The sequence below is a fragment of the Oncorhynchus mykiss genome, chromosome 9, assembly GCF_057628025.1.
Source record: "Oncorhynchus mykiss isolate SJ-2025 chromosome 9, ASM5762802v1, whole genome shotgun sequence".
Lineage (NCBI taxonomy): Eukaryota > Metazoa > Chordata > Actinopteri > Salmoniformes > Salmonidae > Oncorhynchus > Oncorhynchus mykiss.
Window position 1 is genome coordinate 9797093 of NC_143030.1, and position 25749 is coordinate 9822841.

Sequence of the window (25749 nt, forward strand, 5' to 3'; positions counted from 1 at the left end):
GTGTACATACATTTTATTAAGTCATACACCTTACCACCAAGCCCACTTTGTAGAATTTTGTAGAATAGCCCTTCGTGCCAAATCGAATCAAATGCTTTTTTAAAGTCAATAAAGCAAGCAAAGATTTTGCCCTCTTTTTTTTGGTGGACGTGTTTATTAATTAGTGTGTGTAAGGTGTATATATGGTCAGTAGTGCGATGGTTAGGGAGAAAGCCAATTTGACATTTACTTATTACATTTTTTTCTTGAAGAAAGGTTTGAATTCTTGAATTCAAAATGCTACAGAAAATCTTTCCCAAGTTACTGTTGACGCAAATTCCCCTGTAATTATTGGGGTCTGATTTGTCTCCACTTTTGTGGATAGGGGAGATGAGCCCCTGGTTCCAGACATCAGGGAAGCAGCCAGAAGTTAAAACCATGTTGAACAATTTAAGTACAGCATTTTGCAACTCAGGTGTGCTGTTTTTCAGCATTTCATTTCTGATGTTGTCTACACCACAAGCCTTTTTTGATTTAATAGATTTTAGCTTTTCATTTAGTTCTTGTTGGGTTATTGGGTAATCTAATGGATTTTGGTTGTTTTTAATGACTGATTCAAGGATGTTCAATTTTTCTTTAATTTCTAATTGGTTCTGTTGTAAGTCTTTTTGTGGGATGTTTTTGTATAGATTATCAAAGTAAGTTTTCCAAATTCCTACATCTTGTATGGCTAATTCTTGTGGCTTTGATGTGCTTAAATTGTTCCACATGTCCCAGAACTGATTTTGGTCAATTGCGTTTTCAATTTCAACAAGTGTCTTGTTGGTATAATTCAATTTCTTGCATTTCAGTGTTTGTTTATACTGTTTCAGAGTTTCAAAGTATTCATATCGTAGCTCTGGGTTGTTTTGCTGCTTATGTTTTTTGTTTGACATTTGTCTTAGGTGTTTTCTAATTGTTTTACATTCATTATCAAACCATTTGTCAGAAACATTTTGATTTTTGCTTCTGATGTTGCATTGCTTTGGTTTTCTCAAATTTGCTTTCGATGCTGCTTTTTGGAATATGCAGTTGATGTTGATCTCTCTCTTTCCCCTCTCTCTCTCTCTCTCTTTCCTCTCTCTTTCCCCTCTCTCTCTCTCTCTTTCCCATCTCTCTCTCTTTCCCATCTCTCTCTCTCTTTCCCATCTCTTTCCCCCCTCTCTCTCTCTCTCTCTCTCTCTTTCCCCTCTCTCTCTCTCTCTTTCCTCTCTCTTTCCCCTCTCTCTCTCTCTCACACACTCTCTCTCTCTCTCTCTTTCCCCTCTCTCTCTCTCTATTTCTCTCTCTCTCTTTCCCCCCCTCTCTCTTTCCCATCTCTCTCTCTCTCTCTCTCTCTCCTTCTCTCTCTCTCTCTCTCTCTCTCTCTCTCTCTCTCTCTCTCTCTCTGTCTCTCTGTCTCTCTCTCTCTCCCCCTCTCTCTCTCTGTCTCTCTGTCTCTCTCTCTCTCCCTCTCTCTCTCTCTCTCTCTCTCTCTCTCTCCCCTGTAAAACAATCACTAACCTACACTAGCCTATATGTATGCTGCTAAAGGCTCTCTTCAAACGTGACTAGCCCTCCCCCTTATAATTGGTATTAGTCGAGACAGGGGGATCCCCTGAGAAATGTAATTTAGTGAGGGGGGGGGGGGGGGGGGGGGGGCTGATAGTAGTGGTGTGTGGAAGCCAGGCTTCTATGTGTGTTTCATAAATGTCCTTCAATTCACAAGAGGCTGAATGTATCTCACAGGAGAAAGCATCAGAGAAAAAAGCAAAACAGCAACCCTCTGTCTCTGTATGTGTAGCCTACCTATCTGATGCTGTCTGGTCAAAAAGAGTATGATATTGTTGCTGCCAGTAGCATTGAAGGCAAGGAAATGACGCCAGCAAATCAAATCATACAATAATAGCCAATGGGCATTGAACTAAACTGAGAATGGTCCTGGCGCACCAATAAAAACTGTCAAAGGAAGTCAGTTTAGATTTGGCTTCACACCAATCACATCAGATCAAGCCAAAAGTCATTAACAGGAAGAAAAAAAAACTTGACTTGTTGCATCTGTTTGTATTGTCCTCCGGTGGCTAGCTAGCTAAAATGGTCCCTTTCCTAAATTAGCCATGGACAGAAATAGGGATCTGGACTTGTGGTTTTACTTAATTCTCTGTACTGGCCAATGATTATAACGACGATTCTGATCCAACCATAAATTGCACTTCTGGCCTGAGAGGATGTAGCTAGATGTAATAGGCTAATGTTAACTAGCTGGATAATCATTGCCCATGAAAGAAAGTTAGGCTAGCAAGCTAGCATTTTAGCCAGGTAGCCTAGGACAACAAAAAATAAAAGTGTTTACAGTATGACAGAGTTACAGTATGACAGAGTGATAGACCGTTTACAGTATGACAGAGTGATAGACCGTTTACAGTATGACAGAGTGATAGACCGTTTACAGTAAGACAGAGTGATAGACCGTTTACAGTAAGACAGAGTGATAGACCGTTTACAGTATGACAGAGTTACAGTATGACAGAGTGATAGACCGTTTACAGTATGACAGAGTGATAGACCGTTTACAGTATGACAGAGTGATAGACCGTTTACAGTATGACAGAGTTACAGTATGACAGAGTGATAGACCGTTTACAGTATGACAGAGTGATAGACCGTTTACAGTAAGACAGAGTGATAGACCGTTTACAGTATGACAGAGTGATAGACCGTTTACAGTATGACAGAGTGATAGACCGTTTACAGTATGACAGAGTTACAGTATGACAGAGTGATAGACCGTTTACAGTATGACAGAGTGATAGACCGTTTACAGTATGACAGAGTGATAGACCGTTTACAGTATGACAGAGTGATAGACCGTTTACAGTATGACAGAGTTACAGTATGACAGAGTGATAGACCGTTTACAGTATGACAGAGTGATAGACCGTTTACAGTATGACAGAGTTACAGTATGACAGAGTTACAGTATGACAGCGTGATAGACCGTTTACAGTATGACAGAGTGATAGACCGTTTACAGTATGACAGAGTGATAGACCGTTTACAGTATGACAGAGTGATAGACCGTTTACAGTATGACAGAGTGATAGACCGTTTACAGTATGACAGAGTGATAGACCGTTTACAGTATGACAGAGTGATAGACCGTTTACAGTATGACAGAGTGATAGACCGTTTACAGTATGACAGAGTGATAGACCGTTTACAGTAAGACAGAGTGATAGACCGTTTACAGTATGACAGAATGATAGACCGTTTACAGTATGACAGAGTGATAGACCGTTTACAGTATGACAGAGTGATAGACCGTTTACAGTATGACAGAGTGATAGACCGTTTACAGTATGACAGAGTGATAGACCGTTTACAGTATGACAGAGTTACAGTATGACAGAGTGATAGACCGTTTGCAGTATGACAGAGTGATAGACCGTTTACAGTATGACAGAGTGATAGACAGTTTACAGTATGACAGAGTGATAGACCGTTTACAGTATGACAGAGTGATAGACCGTTTACAGTATGACAGAGTGATAGACCGTTTACAGTATGACAGAGTGATAGACCGTTTACAGTATGACAGAGTGATAGACCGTTTACAGTATGACAGAGTGATAGACCGTTTACAGTATGACAGAGTGATAGACCGTTTACAGTATGACAGAGTTACAGTATGACAGAGTGATAGACCGTTTACAGTATGACAGAGTTACAGTATGACAGAGTGATAGACCGTTTACAGTATGACAGAGTTACAGTATGACAGAGTGATAGACCGTTTACAGTATGACAGAGTTACAGTATGACAGAGTGATAGACTGTTTACAGTATGACAGAGTGATAGACCGTTTACAGTATGACAGAGTGATAGACCGTTTACAGTATGACAGAGTGATAGACCGTTTACAGTATGACAGAGTGATAGACCGTTTACAGTAAGACAGAGTGATAGACCGTTTACAGTATGACAGAATGATAGACCGTTTACAGTATGACAGAGTGATAGACCGTTTACAGTATGACAGAGTGATAGACCGTTTAGGCAACATCAAAGAGACGAGGTCATTTGTGTTTCACCTCAAGTAGGGTGAGTCAACATGTTTTTTCAACTTGCACGCTCACACACACACGCTCACACACACACACACACACACACACACACACACACACACACACACGTCATATTTAGCTTACGTTGGACTAAGTCGTTTCTGGTATCTTTTAGTTGTCCCTGTATTAGACTAATCAGAGGCGATTAGATGATGTCGAAGTGTCTAAATGTTGCTGGACTAGTGGAGGCAGCGCCTGTTTTCTTTTTGACGTGAGGTAACTAAATCAACAGTTGTTTAGTAGTCTGAAACTGTGGGAAACATGACCTTGACTGACCTGCTGTAGGTCATGTAACTGTGGGAAACATGACCTTGATTGACCTTGCTGTAGGTCATGTAACTGTGGGAAACATGACCTTGATTGACCTTGCTGTAGGTCATGTAACTGTGGGAAACATGACCTTGATTGACCTGCTGTAGGTCATGTAACTAACTGTTGGTTACATGCTAAATGTTTTGTAAACTTCACAGGACAGATGTTGCTCTCCGGTTTAGTGATGAAACAAAAGTGTGGTTGACTTTATTCTGCCACTGTGTCTTGTTATTGTCTCGGCCTTTAGGCCTGTACAGTATATCACGGTGTCAAGACACATCAACTAACAGGTTATAGAGCAAACAACGCTACTATCACAACACACAGGCTGTAAGAGGACAGAGAGATGGAGGGAGAGAGAGATAGAGAGAGAAAGAGATGAAGGGAGAGATGGAGAGGACAGAGAGATGGAGGAAGAGAGAGATGGAGGGAGAGATGGAGGGGACAGAGAGATGGAGGGAGGGATGGAGAGGACAGAGTGATGGAGGGAGAGAGAGATGGAGAGAGAAAGAGATGGAGGGAGAGATGGAGAGGACAGAGAGATGGAGGAAGAGAGAGATGGAGGGAGAGATGGAGGGGACAGAGAGATGGAGGGAGAGGACAGAGAGATGGAAGGAGGGATGGAGAGGACAGAGTGATGGAGGGAAAGAGAGATGGAGAGAGAAAGAGATGGAGGGAGAGATGGAGAGGACAGAGAGATGGAGGGAGAGAGAGATGGAGAGAGAAAGAGATGGAGGGAGAGATGGAGAGGACAGAGAGATGGAGGGAGAGAGATGGAGAGAGAAAGAGATGGAGGGAGGGATGGTGAGGACAGAGATGGAGGAAGAGAGAGACGGGGGAGGGGACAGAGAGATGGAGGGAGAGAGGGAGAGATGGTGAGGACAGATAAATGGAGGGAGAGATGGAGGAAGAGAGAGACGGGAGAGGAAAGAGAGATGGAGGGAAAAATGGAGGGAGAGGACAGAGAGATGGAGGAAGAGAGAGACAGGGGAGGGGACAGAGAGATGGAGGGATAGAGAGATGGTGAGGACAGAGAGATGGAGGGAGGGAGAGATGGAGAGAACAGAGAGATGGAGGGAGAGGACAGAGAGATGGAGGAAGAGTGGTGAAGACAGAGAGATGGAGGGAGAGAGAGATGGTGAGGAGAGAGATGGAGAGAGGGAGAGATGGTGAGGACAGAGATGGTGAGGAGAGAGAGATGGAAAGAACAGAGAGAGAGATGGTGAGGAGAGAGAGATGGAGGAAGAGAGAGACGGGGAGAGGACAGAGAGATGGAGGGGAAAATGGAGGGTGAGGACAGAGAGATGGAGGGACAGAGAGATGAAGGAATAGAGAGATGGTGAGGACAGAGAGAAGGAGGGACAGAGAGATGAAGGAATAGAGAGATGGTGAGGACAGGGAGATGAAGGAATAGAGAGATGGTGAGGACAGGGAGATGGAGGGACAGAGAGATGGTGAGGTAGGTAGATGAGGCAGGGAGCAGCGGTCGTGGCAGGCAGACTGCAATGCAGACATGCAGCAGACTGCACAGGAAATATGGAGGGGGAGATGAAGGGAGAGAGAAAGGGAACGGAGGAGGGATGCAGGCATGGCTGAGGATAGAGAGATGGGAATATCAGCCAAAAGAAACTTCCAGGCTGTCGTCTTGAGTAGGACTAGATCCATATGCTGTGGAATAGGGCAGGCTACAGCCTATTGATAATGTGTTTAGGACAGGCTACAGCTGCCTATTGATAATGTGTTTATGACAGGCTACAGCTGCCTATTGATAATGTGTTTAGGACAGGCTACAGCTGCCTATTGATAATGTGTTTAGGACAGGCTACAGCTGCCTATTGATAATGTGTTTAGGACAGGCTACAGCTGCCTATTAATAATGTGTTTAGGACAGGCTACAGCTGCATATTGATAATGTGTTTAGGACAAGCTACAGCTGCCTATTGATAATGTGTTTAAGACATGCTACAGCTGCATATTGATAATGTGTTTAGGACAGGCTTCAGCTGCCTATTGATAATGTGTTTAGGACAGGCTACAGCTGCCTATTGATAATGTTTTAGGACAGGCTACAGCTGCCTATTGATAATGTGTTTAGGACAGGCTACAGCTACCTATTGATAATGTGTTTAGGACAGGCTACAGCTCCCTATTGATAATGTGTTAAGGACAGGCTACAGCTGCCTATTGATAATGTGTTTAGGACAGGCTACAGCTGCCTATTGATAATGTGTTTTGGACAGGCTACAGCTGCCTATTGATAATGTGTTTAGGGCAGGTTACAGCTGCCTATTGATAATGTGTTTAGGACAGGCTACAGCTGCGTATTGATAATGTGTTTAGGACAGGCTACAGCTGCCTATTGATAATGTGTTTAGGGCAGGCTACAGCTGCCTATTGATAATGTGTTTAGGACAGGCTACAGCTGCCTATTCATAATGTTTTTAGGACAGGCTACAGCTGCCTATTCATAATGTGTTTAGGACAGGCTACAGCTGCCTATTGATAATGTGTTTAGGACAGGCTACAGCTGCCTATTGATGTGTTTAGGACAGGCTACAGCTGCCTATTGATGTGTTTAGGACAGGCTTCAGCTGCCTATTGATAATGTGTTTAGGACAGGCTACAGCTGCCTATTCATAATGTTTTTAGGACAGGCTACAGCTGCCTATTCATAATGTGTTTAGGACAGGCTACAGCTGCCTATTGATAATGTGTTTAGGACAGGCTACAGCTGCCTATTGATGTGTTTAGGACAGGCTACAGCTGCCTATTCATAATGTGTTTAGGACAGGCTACAGCTGCCTATTGATAATGTGTTTAGGACAGGCTACAGCTGCCTATTGATGTGTTTAGGACAGGCTACAGCTGCCTATTCATAATGTTTTTAGGACAGGCTACAGCTGCCTATTCATAATGTTTTTAGGACAGGCTACCGCTGCCTATTCATAATGTTTTTAGGACAGGCTACAGCTGCCTATTGATAATGAGTTTCAGAGGGCTGCATCAAACGTCCTGAAATACACTACATGGCCAAAAGTATGTGGACACCCCTTCAAATTGGTGGATTCTACTATTTCAGCCACACCCGTTGCTGACAGATGTATAAAATAGAGCACACAGCCATGCAATCTCCATAGACAAACATTGGCAGTAGATTGGTCTTACTGAAGAGCTCAGTGTCTTTCAACGTGGCACCGTCATAGGATGCCACCTTTCCAACAAGTCAGTTCATCAAATTTCTGCCCTGCTAGAGCTGCCCCGGTCCACTGTAAGTCCTGTTATTGTGAAGTGGATTCATTTAGGAGCAACAACGGCTCAACCGCGAAGTGGTAGGCCACACAAGCTCACAGAACGGAACCGGAGAACGCTACCTGACCCAATGCATAGTGTCAACTGTAAAGTTTGGTGGAGGAGGAATAACGGCCTGGGGCTGTTTTTCATGGTTCAGGCTAGACCCCTTAGTTCCAGTGAAAGGAAATCTTAATGCTACAGCATAGAATTACATTCTAGATGATTCTGTGCTTCCAACTTTGTGGCAACAGTTTGGGGAAGGCCCTTTCCTGTTTCAGCATGACAATGCCCCCGTGCACAAAACGAGATCCATACAGAAATGGTTTGTCGAGATCAGTGCGAAAGAACTTGACTGGCTTGCACAGAGCCCTGACCTCAACCCCATCAAACACCTTTGGGATGAATTGGAAGGCCGATGGAAGGCTGTTGGAAGGCTGTTATAGCAGCAATGTTCCAACATCTAGTGGAAAGCCTTCCCCAGAAGAGTGGAGGCTGTTATAGCAGCAATGTTCCAACATCTAGTGGAAAGCCTTCCCAGAAGAGTGGAGACTGTTATAGCAGCAATATTCCAACATCTAGTGAAAGGCCTTCCCAGAAGAGTGGAGGCTGTTACAGCAGCAAAGGTGGGGGACCAACTACATATTAATGCCCATGATTTTGGAACGAGATGTTGGACCAGCAGACATTGTGTAGTACTATGTAGCATATTATACAGAGAGCCATTATAGTGCCTGTAAGAGTATTTAGCCACTTAAAACGAGTTGTTTTGAATTTTTCACTCTTTTTAGTTAATTTTAATCTTGCTTATCAACAACAGGCATGCCGCCTGTCCACGCTCAGACATAATGTAATTTACAGTAGGCCCCTCCCTATATGTAGGCCATAATTGTAAATAAGAATTTGTTCTTAACTGACATGTCAAGTTAAATAAATAAAATAAAGAATAAAATATATATCAGTATGAATGCTATGTCCACATACCTCTGGTCATGTAGTGTATTTTGGTGAAAGAGGGGTGCATTGCTTTTTACTGTCCTTTTCCCACACCGTGGTAATGGTTTGTCCCTATTTGGATGTGGTAATGGTTTGTCCCTATTTGGATGTGGTAATGGTTTGTCCCTATTTGGATGTGGTAATGGTTTGTCCCTATTTGGATGTGGTAATGGTTTGTCCCTATTTGGATGTGGTAATGGTTTGTCCCTATTTGGATGTGGTAATGGTTTGTCCCTATTTGGATGTGGTAATGGTTTGTCCCTATTTGGATGTGGTAATGGTTTGTCCCTATTTGGATGTGGTAATGGTTTGTCCCTATTTTGATGTGGTAATGGTTTGTCCCTATTTGGATGTGGTAATGGTTTGTCCCTATTTGGATGTGGTAATGGTTTGTCCCTATTTGGATGTGGTAATGTATTTGGATGTGGTAATGTATTTGAATGTGGTAATGTATTTGAATGTGGTAATGTATTTGGATGTGGTAATGTATTTGGATGTGGTAATGTATTTGGATGTGGTAATGTATTTGAATGTAGTAATGTAGTTGGATGTGGTAATGTATTTGGATGTGGTATAAGGCAACATTACATTAACCAATAATGTATGTTGATGCTACTACTATGTACAATATTCAATTGTGTTTCCATATGATAACAATGGCCTAATATATTTAATATGCCATAACCATATTGGTTTAAATTCACTCAATTCATCCTAATTAACTTAATAATTATGACACACCCTTCGTTGTTGTCATTGGTTACGCTAATTGCATTGTTTTGTGTAAATAACCTGGTTAAAGCATTCATGACGTCACCCTGAAGAAGACACAGTGATGCAGAAACGCTGGTGGGTTGTTTTTTCTACTCAATAAATGACTGGGAGTTTATATATAGAGCTGTTACTTTTTATAGCTTCTAGTTTATTCCCCGTTAGTCAGCACCTCAACATAAAATACGTTTCTCTGGGTGTGCGCCAGCTCATGTTTTTTTATAGGACTATAGACCTACCGTGCCTATAAATTGGCAATTCCTTTCTAGGCTAAAAGTGTTGAGTAGGCCAAGGCATGCGTCTTCAGTCACATGTTATCATCTACAGTAAAACTTGCACCATCACCCATAACAACAAGGCCACGGGAAGCAAAGGTGTCCAATCTATTAAAACGAAGGATAAATTAAAAAGGCGCGTCTGATCTATTGCTGGACCTTAAAGACAAGTAGGCTAAACGCGCGTGTCCCCCATGTAGCCTATACACGCAGCCAGTCAGTCACCCAGTCACACCGCAGTGTTCCCCATGTAGCCTATACACGCAGCCAGTCAGTCACACCGCAGTGTTCCCCTACCTCCTCTCTCCCTGCTCCGTCTTCTAAGGTCTCCTCTCCTGTCTCCGGTGGTACCGGCACCTCCGTCTGCATTTTATCTTTCCTCTTCCACCCTGACACGTGTTCTCCCGTTAGCCCTACGGTTAACGGTGCCAGGGATGGGGACCCACCCCAGCAGTGGCGGCCCTGGCCAGAGGCTGGGACCACCTCCTCGGCACTGCGGGAGTCACCCCATCCGTCGCCGGTCGAGATCCGGTTTCACTGTAGTGATGACAGTACAGCCTGCGGCAAATGCGCATAATCCACGCCGACTGAAAGTCGTCTCTGTCGGGATCAAAAGAGTTCATTCACTCGGTGCCTCTCGGTTCATCTTCACGCCTTCCATGTATGATGAATACACCTTTCCCATACAAACATAGCATAGATTAGACAAAACCCAGATTTCTTCCGTTAATAAAGATTATATTAACGTCTGTTCGTTAGCCCTGTGCGCTTCAGTGCTTGGCCGTGATAAACGCGAAGCTTCTAGGCTTCGTTCTAGGCGCAGGTGGGGCGGTGTGAGTGCATACGCTCGAGATGACTAATGCTGAGTTCATGTGCTAGTCGGAATTAGAAAACTCTGAAATGTCCAACTTGCTAACTGGTTGTAGATATACACGTGCCGCGTTCAACCGGTTAGCAAGTCGAACATTTCCGAGTGTCCTAGTTCCGACTCGCGCATGAACGCGGCATTAGCCAACGGTTACGGTTTCGTTCAGAGTGAGCACGAGGGGAAGGCACGAGAGCGCTGATGTGAAAGATGGATGGGTAGGAGGAGGATGTTTTTCCGAAGGCAGACAGCGATCTCGGTAAAAGGCAAAACCAGGAACAACCGATTCCTTTTCTATTGTAAACTGTTTATGAATTTAAAAACAATTAAAATAACAACGATAAAACCATCTGTGGTAGTTATTTCCTTTCTATTTGTCTCCTTAGAACTAGAAGGTTTCACCTACTCATCCTTCTGTATGCCCACTGACGTCACCCACCACCTGAGCATATAGCCTACATACATTAGAGATGCGCAGGTCAGCTGTTTGTTCACCTGGTCAAGCAGCGTTTGCTAATAACAACATTCTCAACCGCATAATTATATGTGATCAAGTGAACATCTGAGACATGCAAATAGCCTACTGAAAAGTCAGGAAAATCATAAGCAGAAACATAGGACTATCTATATAAAAAAAGAGAGGTTGCTGATGGGTTATTAACAATTGTGGGTGAGGTTGACCAAACAGCTGACCCATGCATCACTAATCCACCACAGGAGGTTGGTGGCATCGTAATTGGGGAGGACAGGCTCATGGTAATGGAGTGGAACGCTATCAAATACATCAAACACATGTAATCCACACAGTATTTCATGACCCTAAAACCGCCAACCACAGCTTCGGACTGCAGTAATGAGCCAACCGGTGGATAACTAATATACATCAACAACATATACAGTAGGTTAGATCTACAGACAACTTACACTGAGTATACCAAACATTAAGAACACCTTGCTAATAGGTGTTCTAGAACACACCTCCCCCTTGTCCTCAGTTCGTTGTGGCATGGACTCTACAAGGTGTCAAAAGTGTTCCACAGGAATGCTGGCCCATATTGACTCTATTGCTTCCCACAGTTGTGTCAAGTTGGCTGAATGACCTGTCGTGGACGGACACTTGAAGCCAATATTACATTAATAATTCTTTATTATCAGCAAGCTGGAGAGGTTCCAACAAACGCAAACGTAATGCACCATAGTAGACGTCGGTCAGAAGCTCTTCTGAGTAAGTCCCATTAGTTCTCTCATATACGGCTATACAAACAAGTTATATCACCATGATTTACATTATTCATCATTAACTCTGGTGCCTGCATGTGACTGACCAATACCTCACAAGGTTTCTTCTCTCAAAGCTGACGACTTGAAACTGAGATACCCCTTTCGGTTCTCAAAACAATGTTCTGGGCATACTGACAAATTGCTTATACTTATAGTGAGGATCCCTCCAAGGCACGATCAGTCACTCGCATGAATCCAGTGAAATTAGTTGGCAGAAAAGCAACTGTGTACAACCTGATACACACAAACATAACATGTTCCCTCACAGTCCTTTGGGTGGTGGACCATTCTAGATACACACCGGAAACTGTTGAGGATGAAAAACCCAGTAGTGTTGCAGTTCTTGACACAAACCGGTGTGCCTGGCACCTACTACCCTACCTTCTGAATAGCACACATCCATATCTCAAGGATTAAAAGTCCTCCTTTAACCTGTCTCCTCCATAGTGGGGTTTTAGCATGTAAATCTTGGTTGTGCAAACACATTTTTTTAATGCATGCCAAAGCCACTACACAACACAATATATTCATTGCACTATAACGGTGACGAACGGTGCTACAAATTGTAAACATAAAGCTGTCCCAACACCTGACCACTGCTACACCTGGCTTTCAGCGGAGCCTTGTCTGGCAGCGAAACAGTTAATTCAGTCTCATTACTGCCTTTTAACCTCTTAGAGCTCTAGGGGCGCTATTTCATTTTTGGATAAAAAACGTTCCCGTTTTAAGCGCGATATTTTGTCACGAAAAGATGCTCGACTATGCATATTCTTGACAGTTTTGGAAAGAAAACACTCTGAAGTTTCAGAATCTGCAAAGATTTTGTCTGTAAGTGCCCCAGAACTCATTCTACAGGCGAAACCAAGATGATGCATCACCCAGGAATTAGCAGAATTTCTGAAGCTCTGTTTTCCATTCTCTCCTTATATGGCTGTGATTGCGCAAGGAATGAGCCTACACTTTCTGTCGTTCGCCCAAGGTCTTAGCAGCATTGTGACGTATTTGTAGGCATATCATTGGAAGATTGGCCATAAGAGACTACATTTTCCAGAGGTCCGCCCGGTGTCCTTTGTCTAAATTTGTGCGTAATCTTCAGGTGCAGGCATTTTCTCCTGGGATTCAGGAGAGAAAGCATGTGTCCAAGAACGATGTATCAATGAAGAGATATGTGAAAAACACCTTGAGGATTGATTCTAAACAACGTTTGCCATGTTTTCAGTCGATATTATGGAGTTCATTTGGAAAAAAGTTTGCGTTTTGAGGACTGAATTTATGGATTTTTTTTTGGTAGCCAAATGTGATGTATAAAACGGAGCTATTTCTAATACACAAGGAATCTTTTTGGAAAAACTGAGCATCTGCTATCTAACTGAGAGTATCCTCATTGAAAACATCAGAAGTTCTTCAAAGGTAAATGATTTTATTTGAAGGCTTTTATGTTTTTGTTAATGTTGCGTGCTGGATGCTAACGCTAATGCTAACGCTAAATGCTAACGCGAAATGCTAACTCTAGCTAGCTACTTTTACACAAATGATTGTTTTCCTATGGTTGAGAAGCATATTTTGAAAATCTGAGATGACAGTGTTGTTTACAAAAGGCTAAGCTTGAGAGATGGCATTTTTATTTCATTTCATTTGCGATTTTCATAAATAGTTAACGTTGTGTTATGCTAATGAGCTTGCTGATAGATTTACACAATCCTGGATACAGGGGTTTTTTCATAGCTAAACGTGACGCAGAAAACGGAGCGATTTGTCCTAAACAAATAATCTTTCAGGAAAAACTGAACATTTGCTATCTGAGAGTCTCCTCAATGAAAACATCTGAAGTTCTTCAAAGGTAAATGATTTTTTTGAATGCTTTTCTGTTTTTTTGTGTAAATGTTGCCAGCTGAATGCTAATGCTAAATGCTACGTTAGCCATCAATACTGTTACACAAATGATTGTTTTGCAATGGTTGAGAAGCATATTTTGAAAATCTGAGATGACAGTGTTGTTAACAAAAGGCTAAGCTTGAGAGCTAGCATATTTATTTCATTTCATTTGCGATTTTCATGAATAGTTAACGTTGCGTTATGGTAATGAGCTTGAGTCTGTATTCACGAACCCGGATCCGGGATGGGGAGATCAGAAAGGTTAAGAAAACATAACTATTATTGCTGACTTGCTTAAACAAATGTGTTTTTTCTACTGACAATTGAGATGTACAAACTATGGCATAAGGGGACGACGAGTGGATAAGAGGCAATTCGTTATTTAGATTGACATTAATGAGCGAGCTAGGACGGACGTAGTCAATATGGCTCCCGAGTGGCGCAGCGGTCTATGGCAATTTATCTTGGCGCTAGAGGCATCACTACAGACCCTGGTTCGATCCCAGGCTGTATCAAAACCGGCTGTGATTGGGAGTCCCATAGGGCGATGCACAATTGGCCCAGAGTTATTCAGGTTAGGGAAGGGTTTGGCTGCTGAAGGCCTTCATTGTTAAATAAGAATTTGTTCTGAACTGACTTGCCTAGTTAAATAAAGGTTTAAAAAATTGTTCGGCACTTTTGAAATGTACAGCGACAGAATTCAGAACATGGGTCGTTCTTCAGTATTCTCCCTGTACACCAAGTCAGAACCATAGGATAAATAAAGGGGGCTTATAAGCAGACAATGAAAGCTCTTACAATATTCGATGATAACATTTATCTAAAACAGGTTATGGGCTACATATGCTCTACCAGGTCAGAACAGTAGGCTAAATTATGAGAGGGAAAAGGGACAAATTATTTGGGTGAGGCACATGGACTAACAGCTTACCACACAACATACACGTAGTATTACTAAGTGCAAATCCACAAGATGAAACAATAACAAAACGACCGCCCCGCCTCTGTTTTGGTAATAAGCTGAGGGGTGGGGCCTGGAGAAATCTAACCAGTCTCAGATGAATAGACAAAGCTATGGATGCAAGGACTGACCATCAATGATGTAAAAATATATAGTTTTAACCATGTTATGAGGCTATACAGTGTTTGTTTACATTTACAATGTTTAAAAACATTGGAGTAAAACAAGCTTATATTTTGGGTTCTCATGGAGCGTGACAGCTGAACTAAGCTCATGAGGCATTTATAAGTTATATTCTTCAAGAATCAATTAATATAAAAAAATATATATCATTTATAATAAATCCAAAAATGGATGTTGCAACTACAGATTGCCCCTTTAAGTCTATTAAAAGTGTGCGAGTTTGAGCATGACATTAGTCCTACGAATGTTTCACTTTTATTCCATAGGCTGGGATCTGCAATATGCAGCTGTTGTTCCGTAGGCTGGGATCTGCAATATGCAGCTGTTGTTCCATAGGCTGGGATCCACACTATGCAGCTGTTGTTCCATAGGCTGGGATCCACACTATACAGCTGTTATTCCATAGGCTGGGATATGCAATATGCAGCTGTTGCAAGATCGCATTTTTCACTGGCTGTCCACTGATTTGAAAAACAATGAATGATAAGCAGCTTAAACTTCTTGAATTCAACCATTATTGGGTTCAAATACACATTTAGATTGGTGAACAGCCGTCCAGAATCAACACAATCCGTAAAGCGCAAATAGCTAAATGAGAGAGCAGCAGTGTGATTCACATCAATGCGGTATGTAGATATCAATAAGAAGTGACATCCGTATCGCTGTAGACTACACCACTGCTGTCATCCTTACCTCCAAGCGTTTATTCAAGTTGGTTCATCTTTGGATGCCGACAGCAGTCGCACCATTGGACGACATAACTTGGGACTGTAGCCTACAAAAGCCTATTCTTGCTCTTTTCCCACAATCCATCAAACACATTTGATGTGTCATCATTGTGGTCTCTGACATCATAGTGGTCTCTGAATTATGGTCAGACTCGCTCACATTTAACAAATGTAAACATGCTCCTTTTTCAATGCTGATTTGAATGTCATTCAAAAAACATATATATATATATATATATATATATTTTTTTTAATCTTCTCGCAAACATCCTTTTTGAATGTAAAAGTAATCAAGTTTTTCAAAAGTATCTAATCTGATTAAAACATTTTTATTCTGGTAATGTAACGGAATCCCTTACATGTTACTGTCATCAGTTACTCCTCAACCCTGCTGGCATATTACATCATTTCTGAAACAATTAAAGTATTCTCCCTGTACACCAAGTCAGAACCGTAAGATAAATAAAGGGGGCATACAAGGAGACAGTTAAAGCTCTTACAATATTCAATGATTACATTTCTCTAAAACAGGTTTTAGGCTACATGTGCACCACCAAGTCAGAACAGTAGGTGAAATTAAGAGGTGAAAATAGACTAAATTATCAGGGTGAGGCACATGGGCTACTAACAGATTACACACAACATACACTTAGTATTACTTTCTTAGTTACAGTATACACATCTCCCTGGCATATTACATCATTTATACAGCAGCATAGAATACATTTTTGGATTCACCTTGTGATGTGCTCACTTGAACAGGAAGGTGGCGCGACAATCCTTGTGGGCAAATTCTGTCATCAAACTTTGACATCAAAGTCTGTCATTCTCTGGATTTGTGCTGCTTTCAAGACAACTGGGAACTCGGGGGGAAAAAACAAGGTTGAATCATGACGTCAGTGATCTTCATGTTGTAGCTCTAGAAAGAGTCCAGAGTTCCCGACTTGTAATTGTGAGTTGGATTTGACAAAGTATTTTCTCAGTCGGAGTTCCCCGAAGTCTTGAACTCACTGAAGTCATATTTCCCAGTTTCCAGTCGTTTTGAACACGGCACAAATCATGCTTCATTGACAGCATGGCCAATGTTGAATGTTTATTATTTTAAACTAGGAAAATAGACCCTTAATCTTAGACTTGGGACCACACAGCTACTCCACTGAATAGCAGGCTAATGATTGCTTTGAAAATCTTGCAGTTAGCCACTGATTCCTTCCAAACCACTCATTGTTGGATTTGCGATTTCCAGTTTTGTAATTTTTATTTATTTACCTAGGCAAGTCAGTTAAGAACAAATTCTTATTTTCAATGACGGGTTAACTGCCTGTCCAGGGACAGAACGACAGATTTATACCTAGTCAGCTCGGGGGTTTGAACTTGCAACCTTTTGGTTACTAGTCCAACGCTCTAACCACCAGGCTACCCTGCTGCCTCTACACTCTAACCACTAGGCTACCCTGCCGCCTCTACACTCTAACCACTAGGCTACCCTGCCGCCTCTACACTCGAACCACTAGGCTACCCTGCCGCCTCTACACTCGAACCACTAGGCTACCCTGCCGCCTCTACACTCGAACCACTAGGCTACCCTGCCGCCTCTACACTCGAACCACTAGGCTACCCTGCCGCCTCTACACTCTAACCACTAGGCTACCCTGCTGTTTATGTTCTTTGGCCGCTGAGCACCGATACATTTGATCTATACTTCATCATCATTTGACAAGGGTTAAAAAATATTTGCCAGTTGATTGTCGAAGTGATTCATGATGATTGTCTCGCTTGCTAACTAAGATTTAGAAAGTATGATGTTGACATGATCAGTCCCATCAAAGATACGGTAGATATCACGTGATCTGATGTCATTTTATCTGTGACCAATGATCTTGAGCCTTCTTGGATGGGCACTTCTTAATGTAACTGCTATTGCAGCACCCAATGGGCTTGAATTTTCAAACTCTCCCCATAGATTTTGCGGTGACGAAGGGTCCTCATGAGTGACAGAACACTGGGCCAATCACAGCTCAACTAGAGAACATCAACCCCTACGCTCCGTATCTTCCTCTGGCAGCCCCACCACCACAGAAAGCAGCTGAGCTAGACTGAAACACCTGTATTTTGGAGCTGCCTCACTCGAGAAAACAAAACAAATAAGAGACCATGGTTTGTATGCGGCTTTATTACATCGTTTACATTCTCTGCAAACTGATGTGTGACACACGTATCAACGCCAAAATAAATAAAAAAATTCAGCTTGAAAGGCAGGGTTCAAAACAGAATGACGTGTCGCCACTGTCCCTCCTCTTCATCAGCACTGACTGAACCTGTCCCTCCTCCTCAGCACTGAACCCGTCTCCTCCTCTTCATCAGCACTGAACCCGTCTCCTCCTCTTCATCAGCACTGACTGAACCCGTCTCCTCCTCTTCATCAGCACTGACTGAACCCGTCTCCTCTTCTTCATCAGCACTGACTGAACCCGTCTCCTCCTCTTCATCAGCACTGACTGAACCCGTCTCCTCCTCTTCATCAGCACTGACTGAACCCGTCTCCTCTTCATCAGCACTGACTGAACCTGTCCCTCCTCTTCATCAGCACTGACTGAACCTGTCCTTCTTCATCAGCACTGACTGAACCCGTCTCCTCCTCTTCATCAGCACTGACTGAACCCGTCTCCTCTTCATCAGCACTGACTGAACCCGTCTCCTCTTCATCAGCACTGACTGAAGTGGATTTAAGTGACATCAATAAGGGATAATAGCTTTCACCTGGATTCACCTGGTCAGTCTCATGGAAAGAGTAGGTGTTCCTAATGTTTTGTACACTCAGTGTATTAGGGCCGTTTTAAGCAGAAAATGCTTTAATGTGATAAACTGGAACAGCTCTGGGAGTTATGGGTAATAAATGCATTTATAACAGTGACGACAACAACAAAGGATATTTCTCCAAACTACAGCCAAGACTTTAATTCATTCTTAAACATAATTTCTGGAACTTTTTAAAATAATACTGTATTTGATCCTTTATTTTACTAGGCAAGTCAGTTAAGAACAAATTCTTATTCACAATGACGACTTAGGGAGTAGTGGGTTAACTGCCTTGTTTAGGGGCAGAACGACATATTTGTACCTTGTCAGCTCAGGGATTCGATCCAATGCTCTAACCACTAGGCTGCCCTTCTCTAACCACTAGGCTACCCTGCCTCTAACCACTAGGCTACCCTGCCTCTAACCACTAGGCTACCCTGCCTCTAACCACTAGGCTACCTGCCTCTAACCACTAGGCTACCTGCCTCTAACCACTAGGCTACCTGCCTCTAACCACTAGGCTACCTGCCTCTAACCACTGCTCTAACCACTAGGCTACCCTGCCTCTAACCACTAGGCTACCCTGCCTCTAACCACTAGGCTACCCTGCCTCTAACCACTAGGCTACCCTGCCTCTAACCACTAGGCTACCCTGCCTCTAACCACTAGGCTACCCTGCCTCTAACCACTAGGCTACCCTGCTGCCCCACTTGACTAGAAAATAGTAGAAAAATCACAACAATAGCAGCATTTACATATAGGTTTACATTGGCAGGGAATGACTTAAACACTACGTTGTAGAGGTGTGTGTGTGTGTGTGTGTGTGTGTGTTGTGGTGTGTGTCTATGACAGCGCTCCTTTCGTACAGTAGAGCTGGTAAACTGTGCGACTCAAAGCTGGACCCAAGTTCCTGAAATGCAAACAGAACCAACAATAAGCAGTCCATTAAATCAAGTCTGCAGTTCTTTTCATACCTTCTCACCTTTTCAGTTTTCCATATCGGATGGAGGAGAGTAGTTTCTCTCTTTCTGTGTCGCTGGGGCACTGCTCATACGCTTTCAACAGACTGGAGGGATGAGAGGAGAGAGAGATGAGTGAGAGATGAGAGAGAGAGAGATGAAAGGAGAGAGAGAAAGGACTTGCTGGTATGCCATCTCTAGTCAACAAGAACACAAGTATAGCCCATCTGTACATATCCCATCTGTACATAGCCCATCTGTACATAGCCCATCTGTACATAGCCCATCTGTACATAGCCCATCTGTAAATAGCCCATCTGTAAATAGCCCATCTGTGAATAGCCCATCTGTGAATAGCCCATCTGTGAATAGCCCATCTGTGAATAGCCCATCTGTGAATAGCCCATCTGTACATAGCCCATCTGTACATAGCCCATCTGTAAATAGCCCATCTGTGAATAGCCCATCTGTGAATAGCCCATCTGTGAATAGCCCATCTGTACATAGCCCATCTGTACATAGCCCATCTGTACATAGCCCATCTGTAAATAGTCCATCCAACTCCTCATCCCCATATTGCTATTTATTTCTTTGCTCCTTTGCACCCCAGTATCTCTACTTGCATATCCATCTTCTGCACATCTACCATTCCAGTGTTAAATTGCTATATTGTAATTACTTCGCCACTACGGCCTATTTATTGCCTTACCTCATTTGCCCTCACTGTATATAGACTTTATTGTGTTATCGACTGTACGTTTGTTTATTTCATGTGTAACTCTGTGTTGTTGTTTGTGTCGAACTGCTTTGCTTTATCTTGGCCAGATCACAGTTGTAAATGAGAACATGTTCTCAACTAGCCTACCTGGATAAATAAAGGTTAAATAAATACAAAATTGAAAGTAGTCAGGCCTCTCTCACCTACGTCAACGGAGGAACCAGCCCTCTCTCACTACGTCAACGGAGAGACCAGCCCTCTCTCACCTACGTCAACGGAGGAACCAGCCCTCTCTCACTACGTCAACGGAGGAACCAGCCCTCTCTCACTACGTCAACGGAGAGACCAGCCCTCTCTCACTACGTCAACGGAGAGACCAGCCCTCTCTCACTACGTCAACGGAGAGACCAGCCCTCTCTCACTACGTCAACGGAGAGACCAGCCCTCTCTCACTACGTCAACGGAGGAACCAGCCCTCTCTCACTACGTCAACGGAGGAACCAGCCCTCTCTCACTACGTCAACGGAGGAACCAGCCCTCTCTCACCTACGACAACGGAGGAACCAGCCCTCTCTCACCTACGACAACGGAGGAACCAGCCCTCTCTCACCTACAACAACGGAGGAACCAGCCCTCTCTCACTACGTCAACGGAGGAACCAGCCCTCTCTCACCTACGACAACGGAGGAACCAGCCCTCTCTCACCTACGTCAACGGAGGAACCAGCCCTCTCTCACCTACGACAACGGAGGAACCAGCCCTCTCTCACTACGTCAACGGAGAGACCAGCCCTCTCTCACCTACGTCAACGGAGGAACCAGCCCTCTCTCACCTACGACAACGGAGGAACCAGCCCTCTCTCACCTACGTCAAGGGAGGAACCAGCCCTCTCTCACTACGTCAACGGAGGAACCAGCCCTCTCTCACCTACGACAACGGAGGAACCAGCCCTCTCTCACCTACGTCAACGGAGGAACCAGCCCTCTCTCACCTACGACAACGGAGGAACCAGCCCTCTCTCACTACGTCAACGGAGGAACCAGCCCTCTCTCACCTACGACAACGGAGGAACCAGCCCTCTCTCACTACGTCAACGGAGGAACCAGCCCTCTCTCACCTACGACAACGGAGGAACCAGCCCTCTCTCACTACGTCAACGGAGGAACCAGCCCTCTCTCACTACGTCAACGGAGGAACCAGCCCTCTCTCACCTACGACAACGGAGGAACCAGCCCTCTCTCACCTACGACAACGGAGGAACCAGCCCTCTCTCACCTACGACAACGGAGGAACCAGCCCTCTCTCACCTACGACAACGGAGGAACCAGCCCTCTCTCACCTACGACAACGGAGGAACCAGCCCTCTCTCACCTACGACAACGGAGGGACCAGCCCTCTCTCACCTACGACAACGGAGAGACCAGCCCTCTCTCACCTACGACAACGGAGAGACCAGCCCTCTCTCACCTACGACAACGGAGGAACCAGCCCTCTCTCACCTACGACAACGGAGGAACCAGCCCTCTCTCACCTACGACAACGGAGGAACCAGCCCTCTCTCACCTAGGTCAACGGAGGAACCAGCCCTCTCTCACAACGTCAACGGAGGAACCAGCCCTCTCTCACCTACGACAACGGAGGAACCAGCCCTCTCTCACCTACGACAACGGAGGAACCAGCCCTCTCTCACCTACGACAACGGAGGAACCAGCCCTCTCTCACCTACGACAACGGAGGAACCAGCCCTCTCTCACCTACGACAACGGAGGAACCAGCCCTCTCTCACCTACGACAACGGAGGAACCAGCCCTCTCTCACTACGTCAACGGAGGAACCAGCCCTCTCTCACCTACGACAACGGAGGAACCAGCCCTCTCTCACCTACGTCAACGGAGGAACCAGCCCTCTCTCACCTACGTCAACGGAGGAACCAGCCCTCTCTCACCTACGTCAACGGAGGAACCAGCCCCATCTCACCTACGACAACGGAGGAACCAGCCCTCTCTCACCTACGACAATGGAGGAACCAGCCCTCTCTCACCTACGACAACGGAGGAACCAGCCCTCTCTCACCTACGACAACGGAGGAACCAGCCCTCTCTCACCTACGACAACGGAGGAACCAGCCCTCTCTCACCTACGACAACGGAGGAACCAGCCCTATCTCACCTACGACAACGGAGGAACCAGCCCTCTCTCACCTACGTCAACGGAGGAACCAGCCCTCTCTCACCTAGGTCAACGGAGAGACCAGCCCTCTCTCACCTACGACAACGGAGGAACCAGCCCTCTCTCACCTACGACAACGGAGGAACCAGCCCTCTCTCACCTAGGTCAACGGAGAGACCAGCCCTCGCTCACCTACGACAACGGAGGAACCAGCCCTCTCTCACCTAGGTCAACGGAGGAACCAGCCCTCTCTCACTACGTCAACGGAGGAACCAGCCCTCTCTCACTACGACAACGGAGGAACCAGCCCTCTCTCACCTACGTCAAGGGAGGAACCAGCCCTCTCTCACCTACGTCAACGGAGGAACCAGCCCTCTCTCACCTACGACAACGGAGGAACCAGCCCTCTCTCACCTACGACAACGGAGGAACCAGCCCTCTCTCACCTACGACAACGGAGGAACCAGCCCTCTCTCACTACGTCAACGGAGGAACCAGCCCTCTCTCACCTACGACAACGGAGGAACCAGCCCTCTCTCACCTACGACAACGGAGGAACCAGCCCTCTCTCACCTACGACAACGGAGGAACCAGCCCTCTCTCACCTACGTCAACGGAGGAACCAGCCCTCTCTCACCTACGACAACGGAGGAACCAGCCCTCTCTCACTACGTCAACGGAGGAACCAGCCCTCTCTCACCTACGACAACGGAGAGACCAGCCCTCTCTCACAACGTCAACGGAGGAACCAGCCCTCTCTCACCTACGACAACGGAGGAACCAGCCCTCTCTCACCTACGACAACGGAGGAACCAGCCCTCTCTCACCTACGACAACGGAGGAACCAGCCCTCTCTCACCTACGTCAACGGAGGAACCAGCCCTCTCTCACCTACGTCAAGGGAGGAACCAGCCCTCTCTCACCTACGACAACGGAGGAACCAGCCCTCTCTCACCTACGACAACGGAGGAACCAGCCCTCTCTCACCTACGACAACGGAGGAACCAGCCCTCTCTCACCTACGTCAACGGAGGAACCAGCCCTCTCTCACTACGTCAACGGAGGAACCAGCCCTCTCTCACTACGTCAACGGAGGAACCAGCCCTCTCTCACTACGTCAACGGAGAGACCAGCCCTCTCTCACTACGTCAACGGAGAGACCAGCCCTCTCTCACTACGTCAACGGAGGAACCAGCCCTCTCTCACTACGTCAACGGAGGAACCAGCCCTCTCTCACTACGTCAACGGAGAGACCAGCCCTCTCTCACCTACGTCAACGGAGGAACCAGCCCTCTCTCACCTACGACAACGGAGGAACCAGCCCTCTCTCACCTACGACAACGGAGGAACCAGCCCTCTCCCACCTACGACAACGGAGGAACCAGCCCTCTCTCACTACGTCAACGGAGAGACCAGCCCTCTCTCACCTACGTCAACGGAGGAACCAGCCCTCTCTCACCTACGTCAACGGAGGAACCAGCCCTCTCTCACCTACGACAACGGAGGAACCAGCCCTCTCTCACCTACGACAACGGAGGAACCAGCCCTCTCTCACCTACGTCAACGGAGAGACCAGCCCTCTCCCACCTACGTCAACGGAGAGACCAGCCCTCTCTCACAACGTCAACGGAGGAACCAGCCCTCTCTCACAACGTCAACGGAGAGACCAGCCCTCTCTCACCTACGTCAACGGAGAGACCAGCCCTCTCCCACCTACGACAACGGAGAGACCAGCCCTCTCTCACAACGTCAACGGAGGAACCAGCCCTCTCTCACCTACGACAACGGAGGAACCAGCCCTCTCTCACCTACGACAACGGAGGAACCAGCCCTCTCTCACCTACGACAACGGAGGAACCAGCCCTCTCTCACCTACGTCAACGGAGGAACCAGCCCTCTCTCACCTACGTCAAGGGAGGAACCAGCCCTCTCTCACCTACGACAACGGAGGAACCAGCCCTCTCTCACCTACGACAACGGAGGAACCAGCCCTCTCTCACCTACGACAACGGAGGAACCAGCCCTCTCTCACCTACGTCAACGGAGGAACCAGCCCTCTCTCACCTACGACAACGGAGGAACCAGCCCTCTCTCACCTACGACAACGGAGGAACCAGCCCTCTCTCACCTACGACAACGGAGGAACCAGCCCTCTCTCACCTACGACAACGGAGGAACCAGCCCTCTCTCACCTACGTCAACGGAGGAACCAGCCCTCTCTCACTACGTCAACGGAGGAACCAGCCCTCTCTCACTACGTCAACGGAGGAACCAGCCCTCTCTCACTACGTCAACGGAGAGACCAGCCCTCTCTCACTACGTCAACGGAGAGACCAGCCCTCTCTCACTACGTCAACGGAGGAACCAGCCCTCTCTCACTACGTCAACGGAGGAACCAGCCCTCTCTCACTACGTCAACGGAGGAACCAGCCCTCTCTCACTACGTCAACGGAGAGACCAGACCCCTCTCTCACCTACGTCAACGGAGGAACCAGCCCTCTCTCACCTACGACAACGGAGGAACCAGCCCTCTCTCACCTACGACAACGGAGGAACCAGCCCTCTCTCACCTACGACAACGGAGGAACCAGCCCTCTCCCACCTACGACAACGGAGGGACCAGCCCTCTCTCACTACGTCAACGGAGAGACCAGCCCTCTCTCACCTACGTCAACGGAGGAACCAGCCCTCTCTCACCTACGACAACGGAGGAACCAGCCCTCTCTCACCTACGACAACGGAGGAACCAGCCCTCTCTCACCTACGACAACGGAGGAACCAGCCCTCTCTCACCTACGACAACGGAGGAACCAGCCCTCTCTCACCTACGACAACGGAGGAACCAGCCCTCTCTCACCTACGTCAAGGGAGGAACCAGCCCTCTCTCACTACGTCAACGGAGGAACCAGCCCTCTCTCACCTACGACAACGGAGGAACCAGCCCTCTCTCACCTAGGTCAACGGAGGAACCAGCCCTCTCTCACCTACGACAACGGAGGAACCAGCCCTCTCTCACTACGTCAACGGAGGAACCAGCCCTCTCTCACCTACGACAACGGAGGAACCAGCCCTCTCTCACTACGTCAACGGAGGAACCAGCCCTCTCTCACCTACGACAACGGAGGAACCAGTCCTCTCTCACTACGTCAACGGAGGAACCAGCCCTCTCTCACTACGACAACGGAGGAACCAGCCCTCTCTCACCTACGACAACGGAGGGACCAGCCCTCTCTCACCTACGACAACGGAGAGACCAGCCCTCTCTCACCTACGACAACGGAGAGACCAGCCCTCTCTCACCTACGACAACGGAGGAACCAGCCCTCTCTCACCTACGACAACGGAGGAACCAGCCCTCTCTCACCTACGACAACGGAGGAACCAGCCCTCTCTCACCTACGACAACGGAGGAACCAGCCCTCTCTCACCTACGACAACGGAGGAACC

At 46.1% G+C, this 25749-nt stretch overlaps 2 protein-coding genes and 1 long non-coding RNA gene across 3 annotated transcripts in view; 1 reads left to right on the plus strand and 2 right to left on the minus strand.

Moving 5' to 3' along the window:
• The window catches only part of unm_sa40862 (un-named sa40862), a 45356-nt gene extending 34282 nt beyond the window's left edge, over positions 1-11074 (minus strand). Inside the window, exon 1 of the mRNA XM_036989241.2 lies at positions 10062-11074. Coding sequence (XP_036845136.2) covers positions 10062-10133 — 72 coding nt within the window. The 5' untranslated portion in view covers positions 10134-11074. The remainder of the gene's footprint in view (positions 1-10061) is intronic.
• A 2107-nt stretch (positions 11075-13181) lies between these two features.
• Positions 13182-25749, plus strand: part of LOC149980744 (uncharacterized) — a 139938-nt gene continuing 127370 nt past the window's right edge. The window contains exons 1-2 of the long non-coding RNA XR_016483080.1: positions 13182-13320; positions 13689-13750. This is a non-coding gene — a long non-coding RNA (uncharacterized LOC149980744). The remainder of the gene's footprint in view (positions 13321-13688; positions 13751-25749) is intronic.
• Positions 18590-25749, minus strand: part of mus81 (MUS81 structure-specific endonuclease subunit) — a 47911-nt gene continuing 40751 nt past the window's right edge. Inside the window, exons 15-16 of the mRNA XM_090183414.1 lie at positions 19439-19522; positions 18590-19366 (exon numbers count right to left, since the gene is read on the minus strand). Coding sequence (XP_090039540.1) covers positions 19300-19366; positions 19439-19522 — 151 coding nt within the window. The 3' untranslated portion in view covers positions 18590-19299. The remainder of the gene's footprint in view (positions 19367-19438; positions 19523-25749) is intronic.